The 13178-nt window shown below is 37.6% G+C and overlaps 2 protein-coding genes and 1 pseudogene across 2 annotated transcripts; 2 read left to right on the top strand and 1 right to left on the bottom strand.

The window, feature by feature from the left end:
• Nucleotides 1-5712: 5712 nt before the first annotated feature.
• On the bottom strand, nucleotides 5713-9153 carry LOC146904448 (serine/threonine-protein phosphatase 7 long form homolog). Its single transcript, XM_085726859.1, has 3 exons — nucleotides 7633-9153; nucleotides 7456-7546; nucleotides 5713-7384 (listed from the first exon to the last, which is right to left on the bottom strand). The coding sequence occupies exons 1-3, from the start codon at nucleotides 8127-8129 to the stop codon at nucleotides 6266-6268; spliced, it is 1707 nt and encodes a 568-aa protein (XP_085582985.1). The 5' UTR covers nucleotides 8130-9153; the 3' UTR covers nucleotides 5713-6265.
• Nucleotides 9154-9403: 250 nt separating this feature from the next.
• LOC146904447 (uncharacterized) lies at nucleotides 9404-11206 on the top strand (annotated as a pseudogene).
• A 5-nt stretch (nucleotides 11207-11211) lies between these two features.
• LOC146904446 (uncharacterized) lies at nucleotides 11212-12538 on the top strand. The gene has a single exon (XM_085726860.1). It carries the CDS (start codon nucleotides 11319-11321, stop codon nucleotides 12006-12008), a length of 690 nt encoding a protein of 229 aa, XP_085582986.1. The 5' UTR covers nucleotides 11212-11318; the 3' UTR covers nucleotides 12009-12538.
• Nucleotides 12539-13178: the final 640 nt, after the last annotated feature.

The following is a 13178-nucleotide window of genomic DNA, read 5'->3' as shown; positions in this document are numbered from 1 at the left end:
TTTGACGTGATTGCACTCTCAGCCTTGTTTTGTCAAACTTCTGACTATGCGCGATAGGCTTGCCATCCTGTCGAAATCCTCAAATTTAAATGAGAAAGCCTTTGATTCCTACAAAGTTAAAGGTCAAACAAATGTTAACCATATTAAATGAGGTTGTCGAAATTACAGGCTAGCAAAATGCCCCCCCCAAAAATGCTATTCTCGACGACTCTTATCAAGAAAGGAGAAGATTGTCATTTTTTGAAAGTGCTTCACATGCTCTAGTAGTGCTTTTCTCCTAATGGTTGACACCATGGCCCTATATTGCAGTTGAAAAGTTAGTGGGACACCTCGGTATATCAAACACCAAACTGTCAGCCATTGATCATATCCACCGAGATAAACACGTGGCAACATCTAAGCAGTTTTGTAACTAAAAAGGGTATTTAGTCTCCATTGCACTTCCCCTTTCTGTAATTTTCCCATACCTACAGAGTACTGTCACCAACCAACCATAGAAGCATAGGAAAAATAAATTCTCATACTTACAAGTGACAGACATGGATGTCTAAACATCTGACTCAACATCCTGTCAACCAGCTTGGACTAGCACAAGCACACATAGAAGTATCACTCCCCCTGAATATATGAACTTATGAGTGACTACTTACAGGAATATTCCATTATTCCCCCAGAATACATGCATATAGATATTCTGAACACTTAAAACTCCTAATACATAGATAAAGAGAATTTCAGGATCTGGGCATATAATCTTTCAAGGAATAATCACTAACTAGCATACCTATCAAAGGTCACACACAACACCTAGACTTTTAAAAGTCATACACATAGACATGTTCCATCAAATAAAGCAACAACAGGGAACATGTACACTAGGAATACTGAGAAAAATAAATTCTCAGAACCATCATAGAGATGTTGTAGCACCAGTGCTAACATCTACACTAGTCTTCTCAGACATGTTCGAACATTCCAGAGAACATCAGCAAGGAACATGTACATAATAAAAGCTGAGAAAAACAAATTCTCAGACAATATAGAGATGCTGCAACATTAGTAACAACATCTACACATCCTGAAAATAGTTGCAAAGTAAATGCAACAACATGAATACAGGCAAAACAGACATACATGCATACATAGCTGCAAAATAAATGCAGACACATAGATACATGCAAAATAGTAGATATATAGACAGACATAGAGAGTATAGATATACCATTTTTCTCCCCCTTTTTAGCCACAAAATATGCCAAACACCCAATAAATGTAGAAGGCAAATTGCATAAATTTAGAATACCAAAGGAAATAAAGCACAGAGAAACAAAGAGTGCAGTAAAATATACAGTTACAGACCCAAAATAGGAACACGCAGGTGCACAAAATATTCAGGGCTAAGCCCACAAGACAAAAATTCTGAAATAAAGAACATCAGTCAGTAGCCTCAGAACTGCTTCTAGTTACTTCCACATCTTCTAGGTCCTCATCACCAGCAATGGTCTCTTCCTCATCCTCTTCTACATTCCCATCATCCTCATCATTTTCACTCTCAGCATGATCATCATCATTTTCAGCATTCTCTTTCTCCAAAGCATGAATCATTAGTTCAAACTGGGCCTTCCTCTCATCTAGCATAAAACAGGTATCTTTCAAGGCAACAATGATTTCTTCCCTAGTCATGAGCCCTGCAACAGGAGTGGAGGTAGATGTTCCAACAAGATCTGGAACATGATTATCTCCAAAGAGTTTTTGATGAATAGTGAGAGGAGATTCCCTCTTCTTGGGTAGATTAGTGGCAGTGACAAGACCTGGATGCTGATCTAGCATAATACGACATAGTAGAGATGGAAAAGCTATTGGAAGTCTAGCTGCATCAGTCTTTGCATGCCTTACAGTTTGATCAAATATATACCTACCAAAATCCATCCTAACTCTAGTGTCAACAACTTATATGAATTTAGCCAAACATGTTGCAATATCTGAGATGTGCGTTGTAGGAACCCAATTTGCTACTCCAATCCTGTTGAGAATGGCATACTTCAAACTCAGCTTTTCAGATGAGATCTTTCCCTTCTTTGGCCAAGTTCTTACCTTATTAGCGATGACTTCCCTGCAAACTTGATTGTCAGTTGCTTCCAGCTCAGCAATACATTCTTCAGCAATCCCAAGGAATCTGTTGATGATGTTGGGTGAGAAGTTGACACACTCTCCTCTGACATATACTTTCTGATATTCCCTACTCAGAGGGTTGTCATAGTCTTCTGGGATGTTGACCACAAACTCTTTTACCAGCTTCTCATAGCAATCACCAAGATTGCACACAATCTTCATAAGTCCTGCTTCTTTGATGAGCTTCATCACTTCTTTGATTTTGATAGTCTCTTCACTCAGTTCTCTCTCAACAGCCACCCTCCTATGAATGATAAAATTCCACCTTTGAGCAAACTCAGGGAGATGAAATGAGACTTTGTCAATTGGTACATTTTCAACTATCTGAACATTCATCTTCCCATCAGTTTTTTTAGTATCAGAGGAGACAATGTTTAGAACATCTTCCTCAACCTCATACTCAGATTCGCTAGAGGGTGTAATCTTTCTCTTCCTAGAACTTCCAGCAGTACTTTTTACACTGACCTTACTCCATGCTTTCTTAGGACCCACTCTAGTAGATTTTACTCGGCTTTTGGGGGTCTCAGATACTGAGGTAGACATCTTCTTAGGAATTGTGCTAGTAGGAGGTACATCTATCCCTTTGTTGCTTCTTAACCTCTTGGCAACACCTTCACCAAGTTTTTTTGCCAGGGGAATGTCATCTGGGTCCTGTTCGTCAACATTATCCACGTCCTTGCTCTTCTGTCTCCTTAGAGACCTCTTCAGACTTTTCTTCCTTTTGAGAAACAACGTCTTCAACAGACTTATCAGAGTTTTCTTCTATTTTTGGAGCAGTCTCAACACTAAGATCCTTATCACCACCACTAGTTGTAGTGACGTCAACAGAGTTACTAGGTTGGCCCAAAGATGTTTCAACATCCAGTCTAACATCCTTACAAGTAACTGTTTCATCAGGATCTTGACCAACAGAGTCATTGACATTTGTTTCGTAACCAGCATATACGTCCATGTTTTCAGTACTATCTATTGCATCGTTTAAATCTTCTAACCCTAGTTTTTTACAAGTATCAAGAGCATTTGAAATAGGCATGGCAATGGGGCAGGGTGGGGACGGGTTTTACCTTCCCCATCCCCATACCCTATTCTCATATATTTACCCGTTACCCTACCCATACCCAACGGGGATGAGAAATCAAACCTCATCCCCGTCCCCGACGGGTTCGGGGATCCCATCCCCATCCTCGTACTCGTAGTGAATTATTTTTTAATAAAAAAAAGTTTTTTTATCCAACCCCAATGGCAATTTCTTAAAGCATTATGTTCCCTTAAACATTTCCTTAACATAATGATTTGGTTGCTCCTTTAAAAATCAAAGGCAATTTTTATAACATGGGAAATATTAAACCAAATAACAAAACATGATCTAGGGTTGTGTTTCTATTTATATAAAAAGGGATAAAAAAAAATTTACATTTGGGACGGGTATGGGTATGGGTTCAGGGTGGGTACATATAACCTCATTGCCCGTCCTATACCCGTGTTTTGAAATCGGGGAAAACCCAATCCCATACCCAAACCCAGTCAAAGCGGGGAACACCCGTCAAATCAGGGTGGGTTTGGGTGGGTACCCATGGGGACGGGTATTGTTGCCATGTCTAATTGGAAATAAGGGTTTCATTAGGATTACATTTACCAGTACCAGAAGTTGCTTTCTTTTCAGCATGAGTAGAGACATCAAACGTGTCTTTGAGTTCCTCTTTACCCTTGTTTTTCTTGGCTTCTCGAACAGAGGTTTCTACTTGCACATTCTTCGAATCACTATTCTTCATGGATTTCTTTTTAGTAGCAGATTTGGGAGTGCTTTTCTTTTTGGTTGGGGTAGGAGTAACGGTGGTTATTGGCTCGACCCTCAGAGGAGAAGATGTGTCTGTGTTTTGATGATCAGAGATAGTCCTTTTAGCGGGAGGAATGCTTGATTTGAACTTCATAGTGAACTGATGTGAATAACAAATGTGAAAGACGAAATGAAAATGATGGAATTTTGTTATCAGGGAAAGAATGTAAACGGTTTTGTGAGGTTTTGAGAGAGAAGAGTGTTGTCTAGGGTTGTGGGTGAGATGATTGCGCTTAGTTGGGAGTTAAAGGAGGGAATGAAAGAAACTTCCTGAAACGGCGTGCACCAATAAGAGGGGAGAGAGAGAGAGAGAGAGAGAGAGAGAGAGAGAGAGAGAGAGAGAGAGAGAGAGAGAGAGAGAGAGAGAGAGAGAGGAAAAATTATTGCACGCCTGTCATAAGTTAATTGCTATAACTTCTTTTGTGGAGAAATGATAAGTCTGTCCCTTAACTTCTATATTTTCTCCTATATTTTTGTACATTCTTCAAGCAAGGGATCTCCAGTAAAACTTTCCTTTTCAGCAGGATTGCTAATAGAATGAATTTGTTCATTGACGTGATTTTCATTCAAAAGAGTTCTTCTCCAATTATTCAAATTTCCACTGTGTGTGTAGTTACAATCTTTGCTGATCTTCTGATGTTCCAACCTTTTCATCAACATTTCAGCTTGTTCAAAGAAATGATCCTGTTGAAGAGGAACCAACTTATAGCAACTATTCTTAGATCTAATACCTCTCATTAGCAACTTTTCTTCTTGATTAGTCACATGACATTCAGTTTTGTTGAATTTCACAAGAGTACAAACAACAAAGAAAACACCCGATCCACAAACAACAACTGAGAAAGGAAAAGAAGGACGACGGAGGTAGAACGAGCACGCAGGTGAAGCGGAAAAAGGAAGGAAATCTCATCGCCTCATCATCAAAGAAAAGCTACATCTTGGAAGGAACATATTTGGATTTGGGAGAAGAAGTGAAAAAAAAGGGATGGAGGTCGATTTGTGTAGAGAGAAGGGAGAGAATTCAGAAAGTTAGTTAATTTATCTTCTACTAATATAGTTTACTCATTTTCCTATTAAGTAACACGTATTTGTTACTCGAGTATAACTTAATTTTGAACTAATCATATTTATATCCATGGATATAGTAATAGTAAAATTTTAAGAAAAATATTAACATGTGTCTCCGGAGCATCGATTAAGAGCAAAGATAGTAATATTGTGTTAGAACTAATGCAATCAACCCTTAAAAAATGTAAAAAGTGTTGTTTCTTATTTAAAACTTACTTTTTTTTTTACTTCCTTAACTGATTTCCCGGTTAACATGACACAAATTTTAAAAGTATTTTGGGGTCTAAGGCTGCAATGGTGATTTGTGTGTACTTCCTGTTCATATTTGCGTTGCCTTTGGGGAATGACTTTGACTCGTTCTCAATCTTTTGGTCGTATCTAGCCGTGTATGTGATATCGAAGTCATTAAGTTCTCAAGACGTTATGTTGACTTTGAATATAGGTTAGAATATTTTGCGGATTGACAGATGCTTAACGTCAGGTACGGGTAATATGCCGTATTATAAAAAATAAAAAATAAAGTAATATTCTTTAAAAAAATATTTATTTATTTTTAAATATAAAAGGGAAGTACTTTTTACCAACCACTACATATATGATACAACTTTCTTACCAATTGGGTTGTGGAAATTTTTTTTTTCCGACCCTGTTTGCCAAAAAAATTCCAAAGTTGACCCCCTATTGAAAAAAAATACAGAAATGACCCACTTTCAATTTTTGGGGGTTTTTTTTTTGTCGTTTTCTGCATTCCCGCCGTTTCAAATGGCGGGAATGAGCCGTCGTTCTGACGGCCGTCACGTCGCTGCAGGTTTTGTCCTTTTTTTTTTATTTTTTTTTTGAGTACCGCCATTTGAAATGGCGGGAATGAATATATATTTTTTTTTTCGTTTTTTTATTTTTTAAGCCATTATTTGTTTATTTATTTGTTTAACAATAAATAAAAAAATATTAATTTATTTGTTTAATAATAAATAAAAACATATTAATTTATTTGAACGCATAATACATAACGTTATTAACTATCGGTTATTTATACTCGGACAATTTCTCCTAATATGACCGTTTTTTTTTGCCATTATTTGTTTATTTAAAACACAAATAATAATAAATGAAAATTAATGATAATAAATATTAATTTATTAATTTTAAAACACTAATTATTTTATTCATACGAAATAAAAACAAAAACTACTTTCTCCTCGGCAACCATTTACGCCAATGTAAACTATGACCTCCCGTAGCACATAATTTATCTTTTTTAGTTCGTACGGGTCGTTGATTTTGCTCTTCCTCTTCCTCTTCCTCTTCCTCTTCCTCTTCCTGTTCCACATCCTCATCAGGAATTTCAGCATCATCATTAGTTTCCATAGTGACTTCATTTTGCACTTGTGGAGCTGAGTTGGTCCAGATTTCGTTAACGAAGTCATCGTCATTAAACCCTGCTGCCAGACTTTCTATAGTATTAGTTTGTGAATTTGGCCAATGAGGTGCGTAGTTTGTTTGGGGATAGTTTACAATGTGTGGGGGGGTTGGTAGGTTGAAGGAGGAGTACTGTGATTGGTCTGGGTAACTGGTTTGTGTGGTGTACTGAGTTGGATTAAAGTCATCAAATGAATAGTTTGATGTTCGAGAGCTTTCTCCATGATGACTTTGTTGAGAATAGGTTGGATATGGGATTGGGGTGTTACATAAGATTTGGTTTGTGGGTTGTGGAGGTGATTGGTAAGTTTGGTTGTAGTTGTAGTTGGTGGATGGGTTAAAGCTTTGGTCAAAGTTAGTGGGTGGAGGTGTCATGAATTGGTTGTATGTTGGAGGTGTATTTGACCACATATTTTCATCTGGCACCGTATAGGTTTCTGGCGTTGCAGGATAGTCACGCGACAATTGTGGTAAAATTCTTGCACATGCTTGCCTTGGGTTTGTCAATAATACATCTCTAGAAAGCCACAGATGATTTCCGAAAAATTCCCAATACCATGCAAAATATTGACGATTTGGATAAACCTCATGGTTATACCGAACGCCCTGAAGTGCTAATTGATGTCGTTGGTTCCAGTTTTGGACTTGACGATGATGCTTATCTCTCCACGAGCCTTTAATTTTATCTTTTGTCAAATTAATTTTGTGGAAAGCTTTCAAATTATCTGGTAAGGCAGGTGGATATTGTGGTAAGCCGAATTGAAGCCGAACTCTATCCGTTTGATGCCTCTCGACTATCTGAAAATTGATGAGATATGTGTTGGCAGACCATATCTGGCTTTCTTCTTCGTTGGTGTAATGGAATTTGAGATAAGGCCTCCAGGAGAACTGTTTAAAAATAATGAATATTAGTCTTCAATTGTTGACTAAAAAGCAATCACGAAAAAAAAATGTAATACCTGATCATATGTCATGGTGTCGATTTTTGAACGTATAGATACGAGATTATGCCGAGGATGTTCCACGAATTTATTACCATGTGCTAGCCATCTAATTAATTTTTAAAATGTTATAATTAACATAGGCTGGATAAATGTATTTAAAAATTAATAAAAAATAACATTTAATTTACTTACATATTTGCCAACGGAAGTTGTGTATCAGCTTGTGGTGTTTGTCTGGGCACAGGAGCTAAGCATGACATTCTTGACCACGCCCATGCTTGTAAGAGAATTGTGCACCCAGGCATGTCGCTAGTGCCATATATTGCGCCGTCACACAAGGATCTATATAGCCTGGCCAAACAAGCTGAACCCCAACTGTATTGTCCAACCTCCTCAGGTGATTTATCCAACAATTGCAAAAATGATAAATGTACAAGGTTACCACTAATATTAGGCATTATTCGAGAGCCTATCAAGTATAAGACATAGGCTCTAAACATATTTAGAGTCGTGGGGGGACCTGCCATACCATCACTATTGACATAATCTTCAAGCCATGATAATTTTATACTCTTCCCGTCATGTCGAGTATTCATTGGCTTACTTCCTAAAATTGGTTCAACAATCTCCCACCCAACTTCCGTTTTCCCGGTAACCGGTTCACCGTTAATCTTTAAACCAAGGAGCATATGAACGTCTTCCAACGTTATTGTACACTCGCCTGATGGAAAAAGAAACGTGTGTGTCTCCGGCCTCCATCTTTCACACAACGCGGCAATTAAACGATTATCAACGTTGTATTTGTTTAACTTAGTAAAGTCCCACAATCCGGCTGACCTTAAGCTATCTTCAATGGTTGGGGGCGCCGGGGAAATCTTACGATGACAGCGAACTCGAAGGTAATGTTGTTCTTCGTTCTACAAATAAATAAATACAATGAAAAATTAATCAACACTTATTTGGTGTTTTACTAATTATACATAAATAATAGTAATATAATTGAGTTTCAATGGAATAAAATAATATTAACTTACATTAATAGTTTCTGAAATATGACAGGATCTATGTTTGTTGCCTAGATAAAGGATGTCTCCCATCTTGTAAATTAGAAGGAAAGAAAAGCTTTGCGGTATGTTATGTTTCACAAGGAAATAAAGGATTGATTGAAAGCAATTTATAACTGATGTATAGTGTTCAACTACAACACTGATTTTATAGAAGGAAAATTTAAGTCTTACGAATACTTCCACAACAGCTAGTTTCAATAATTCAGTGTGGTCTTTTCAAGCATGCATGCACAGCAATTTTCTCTGCATGATTAATTTTTCTCAGCACAGCATGATTAATTTTTGTCAGCATAGGCCTTCCATTACCGCCATTCCAAACGGCGGGAATGACCTTTTCAGCCACTACAATTCATACACGTGTCCGTTGTTGACTAAAAGCCTCTGTCACGCGCCTGTTCATGCACTGTAGCGCGTGCTGCCATGTGCTTTCCTCTGTCACGCGCCTGCAAGGCTGACAGTGCACTGTAGCGCGTGCATGACTTTGGTTCAGTACCGCCATTCCAAACGGCGGGAATGACCTTTTCAGCCACTCAATGATTGACACGTGGCAATGTTGGCTTGTTTGGATCCCATTCATTCGCCTATATTACTCCCTTCTTAACACTTACGAACTTGCAAATATTTTTCAACACACAAAACAACAATGGCACCCACACCAGAGAATATATTTTTCATTGTCCATTACAATGGAAAAGTTTCAAGAAATCAATTTGGTTCATTTTTTGAAAGTGAGCAAAGAAAATGTTTTTACGTTAGCATCAAAAGCACCATTGATCATTTGAAAAAAAGAATAGAGCAGAAGCTGCACCTTAGTGAATCTCAGGTGATATCCAAAATTATATATCGAGCACCACAGACCTTTGCTGAAGGTCAATTTTAGTATAATGACACCGAAATATACGACAACGATGACGTTGCAGATATGTTTGCCACTCACAAATATTTTAATGCGGTCGGTTCCATTGAGTTATCGGTTTCAATTGAAAACCGGGAGATTACACAACATCGCCAAACAGCGCAACCGCGTCAAACACCTCAACACAATCAAACACCACAATATGAATTTGAACCTTCGTCTTCATCACAACAATTACCGTACACCCAACCGTTCTCACAAACACACTATGAATTTGAACCTCCATCTTCATCACAACAATTACCGTACAACCAACCGTTCTCACAAACACAATATGAATTTGAACCCCCATATTCATCACAACAATTACCGTACACCCAACCGTTCTCACAAACACAATATGAATTTCAACCCTCATCTTCACAACCACCACCGCAAACGCAACCACAAACACAAACCCGCCTAGAAGATATTTTCACTTGTCAGTTTGAAGACATCCCAGACAACATTCAAGAACAAGAAGAAGAAGCTAGTAGTGAAAGTGACGAAGACGAGGCACTTCAGCATGATGCAGATGAAGAAGACGAACACCAAAACAGAAATGAAGAAGAAGATATTTGGAGGAACATTATGTCTGGCACACAACCACAACCACCGCAACAGGCAGTGCCGATCAGAGCCGCTTACTGTCCACCGCTGCATATGCGTAACGTTGACGTTGATGCATATGATGCTCTACCTACAGACAATCACTGGAATACTAATGTTCCTGTCGATGGGGTTATTGAGCAAGGAATGACATTTCACAGCAAAGAAGATTGTTTGCATGCAATCAAGTCTTTCCACATCCGACAATCGCTGGATTACGATGTTATACACTCAGATCCAAGAAGATATGTCATTCAATGTACCCTCGAGACTTGTCAATTTAAGTTGAGAGCGTCCTTTAGAAAAAGGAGTGGCAAATGGAAGATTGGGACCATGATGGGTCCACACAGTTGCACATCGACTCTATTGTCACAGGATCATCGCAAGCTCAACTACAAACTTATAAGCCAAAGCATCAAAACACTTGTGCATGCAGATGCCTCGGTAACTCCAAACTTGATCATTGCGCACATTAAAGAAAAGTTTAACTACACAACCACATATCGAAAGGCGTGGTTAGCAAAGAACGCGGCCATCGAATCTATTTACGGGAAATGGGAGGAATCTTATAATGATCTTCCGCAATGGTTGAATGTGATGAAGGAGACAATGCCAGGGACCGTCTTTGATTTAAAAACGCAAATTGGCGAGAATGGAGAGACACAATTTCATCGTCTATTTTGGGCCTTCTATCCATGCATCAATGGGTTTAAGTATTGCAAACCAGTTGTCCATGTCGACGGGACGTGGTTGTATGGCAAGTACAAAGGGACATTGTTGCTTGCGGTAGCACAAGATGGAAACAACAAAACGATTCCAATCGCCTTTGCGCTTGTCGAAGGTGAGACAAAGGAGGGCTGGAGTTTTTTTTTTGAAAAATCTAAGAAGGCACGTCACAAAAGGAATATCTGTCTGCATGATCTCCGACAGACATGAATCAATTAAAAGCGCATTCAATGACCCAAGGAATGGTTGGCAAGAAACTGGTTCAACTCATGTGTACTGCATTCGACACATTAAGCAAAATTTCATGAGGACAATCAAGGATGGAGATCTTAAGGATGTTGTAAATAATATGGGTAAGCATATTATCTTACGGTTTTTTTTATATCGTGTTATTATTAAATAGGTTCACTATCTAACTAATTGTTTTTTCTTAACGTGCAGGACATGCCCTAAACATACCCTTGTTCGATTACTATCGTGGTGTAATCCAGAATGCAAATCAGCGTGCATTAGATTGGGTGGACAATATTCCGAAAGAAAAATGGACTCAAGCATATGACGAGGGTCGACGATGGGGTCACATGACAAGCAACATCGTTGAGTCGTGGAACTCTGTGTTTAAGGGAACACGCAACCTACCTGTTACGCCTATAGTTCAATCAACCTACTATAGGCTGGCATGTCTCTTTGCTGATAGGGCTCAAAAAGCGTTTGCAAGGGTAGGTTCCGGAGATTTGTTCAGTGAATATTGCCAGAATGTGATTAAGGATGAAATTGTTAAGTCCAACACCCATCATGTCGAACAGTTTGACCGAGAAAGGTATACCTTCTCAGTCCGTGAGACCGTCAACTACAGGGAGGGAAGGCGAATGGGAACTTTCAAGGTGGACCTACAAGCGGGGTGGTGTGATTGTGGGAAATTTCAAGCTTTACATTTGCCTTGTTCCCATGTCATAGCCGCGTGTTCTTCATTTCGCCATGACTACACAACCCTTATTCCAGCTGTGTTCAAAAACGAAAGTGTTTACTCCATCTACAACACAGCTTTCAAAGTAGTACAGGATAAGAGTTATTGGCCCCCATACGACGGTCCCGTGCTTTGCCATAATCCAAACATGCAAAGACTAAAGAAAGGTCGACCCAATAGTACCCGCATAAGGACTGAAATGGACGAGGAGGTGGTAAAGAAGACTCCGACACCGAGACAGTGTGGGTTGTGTCGGCATACTGGTCATATTAGGAGAAATTGTCCGAGTTTAAATAACCGATAGTTAATAACGTTATGTATTATGCATTCAAATAAATTAATATGTTTTTATTTATTATTAAACAAATAAATTAATATGTTTTTATTTATTGTTAAACAAATAAATAAACAAATAATGGCCAAAAAAATAAAAAATAAACGGTTATATTATGAGAAATTGTCCGAGTATAAATAACCGATAGTTAATAACGTTATGTATTATGCGTTCAAATAAATTAATATGTTTTTATTTATTATTATTATTATTATTTGTGTTTTAAATAAACAAACAATATCCAAAAAAATAAAAAAACGAAAAAAAAAATTAAGATTTCATTCCCGCCATTTGAAATGGCGGTACTGGAAAAAAAATAAAAAAAAAAAGACAAAAACCTGCTGTAGCCTGTCATGAAGTGACTAGTGGCAGGAAGACGGCTCATTCCCGCCATTTGAAACGGCGGGAATGCAGAAAACGACAAAAAAAAACCCCCAAAAATTGAAAGTGGGTCATTTCTGTATTTTTTTTCAAAAGGGGGTCAACTTTGGAATTTTTTTGGCAAACAGGGTCGGAAAAAAAAAATTTCTTGGGTTGTGTTCATGAGAATAAGATACTACTTTTCTATAAATTTATTTTTTGTATACAAAAATTTATTATATAAAAAGTGTGGCTTTTTTATATCTATTTGATCAACCTGCTTAAATATGAATAACATTTTGACAGAAACAACCCACACCCCAAATAATCCAAGTTACACCACAAAATTATTAATATACCCTTTATTCATGTTCACTACACATTAATTATGTATACGTAAATTCAGTTTACATAGTGTATGTAAATTCAGTTTACGTAGTTTATGTAAATTCAATTTACATGAGTTAAGTAAACTGAGTTTACATACACTATGTAAACTGAGTTTACATACACTATATAAACTGAATTTACATAAGTAAGTTAAGACTGAGTTTACGTAGTTTATGTAAACTGAGTTTAGGTGTATGTTATTCTTTTTTAGAATATGTACGTAAACTAAATTCACGTGAGACCTATATGTAAACTTAAATTACGTTACCCTTCTACATAAACTTAAATCAAACAAATCGATGTCGATAGACAAACGTGAAATTAACAACAACTTTAAACATCCATGGTAAAATTAACAACATCGAATAAATCATGGAGTAAACGATAAAT

Source organism: Medicago sativa, chromosome 7 (assembly GCF_051527215.1).
Source record: "Medicago sativa cultivar Bolivia chromosome 7, Bolivia_mono, whole genome shotgun sequence".
In the NCBI taxonomy this organism is placed as follows: Eukaryota; Viridiplantae; Streptophyta; class Magnoliopsida; order Fabales; family Fabaceae; genus Medicago; species Medicago sativa.
This window is presented reverse-complemented; position numbering and strand designations above follow the sequence as displayed.

What these genes read in the sequence shown, in the direction of transcription:
- LOC146904448 (XM_085726859.1), bottom strand. Translation starts at nt 8,129, where the DNA reads ATGCTCCTTGGTTTAAAGATTAACGGTGAACCGGTTACCGGGAAAACG. An exon ending in CAACTTCCGTTGGCAAATAT is followed by an intron (nt 7,547 to 7,632) that starts GTAAGTAAATTA and finishes AAAATTAATTAG; the next exon opens with ATGGCTAGCACATGGTAATA. An exon ending in ACACCATGACATATGATCAG is followed by an intron (nt 7,385 to 7,455) that starts GTATTACATTTT and finishes ATTTTTAAACAG; the next exon opens with TTCTCCTGGAGGCCTTATCT.
- LOC146904446 (XM_085726860.1), top strand. Translation starts at nt 11,319, where the DNA reads ATGACAAGCAACATCGTTGAGTCGTGGAACTCTGTGTTTAAGGGAACA.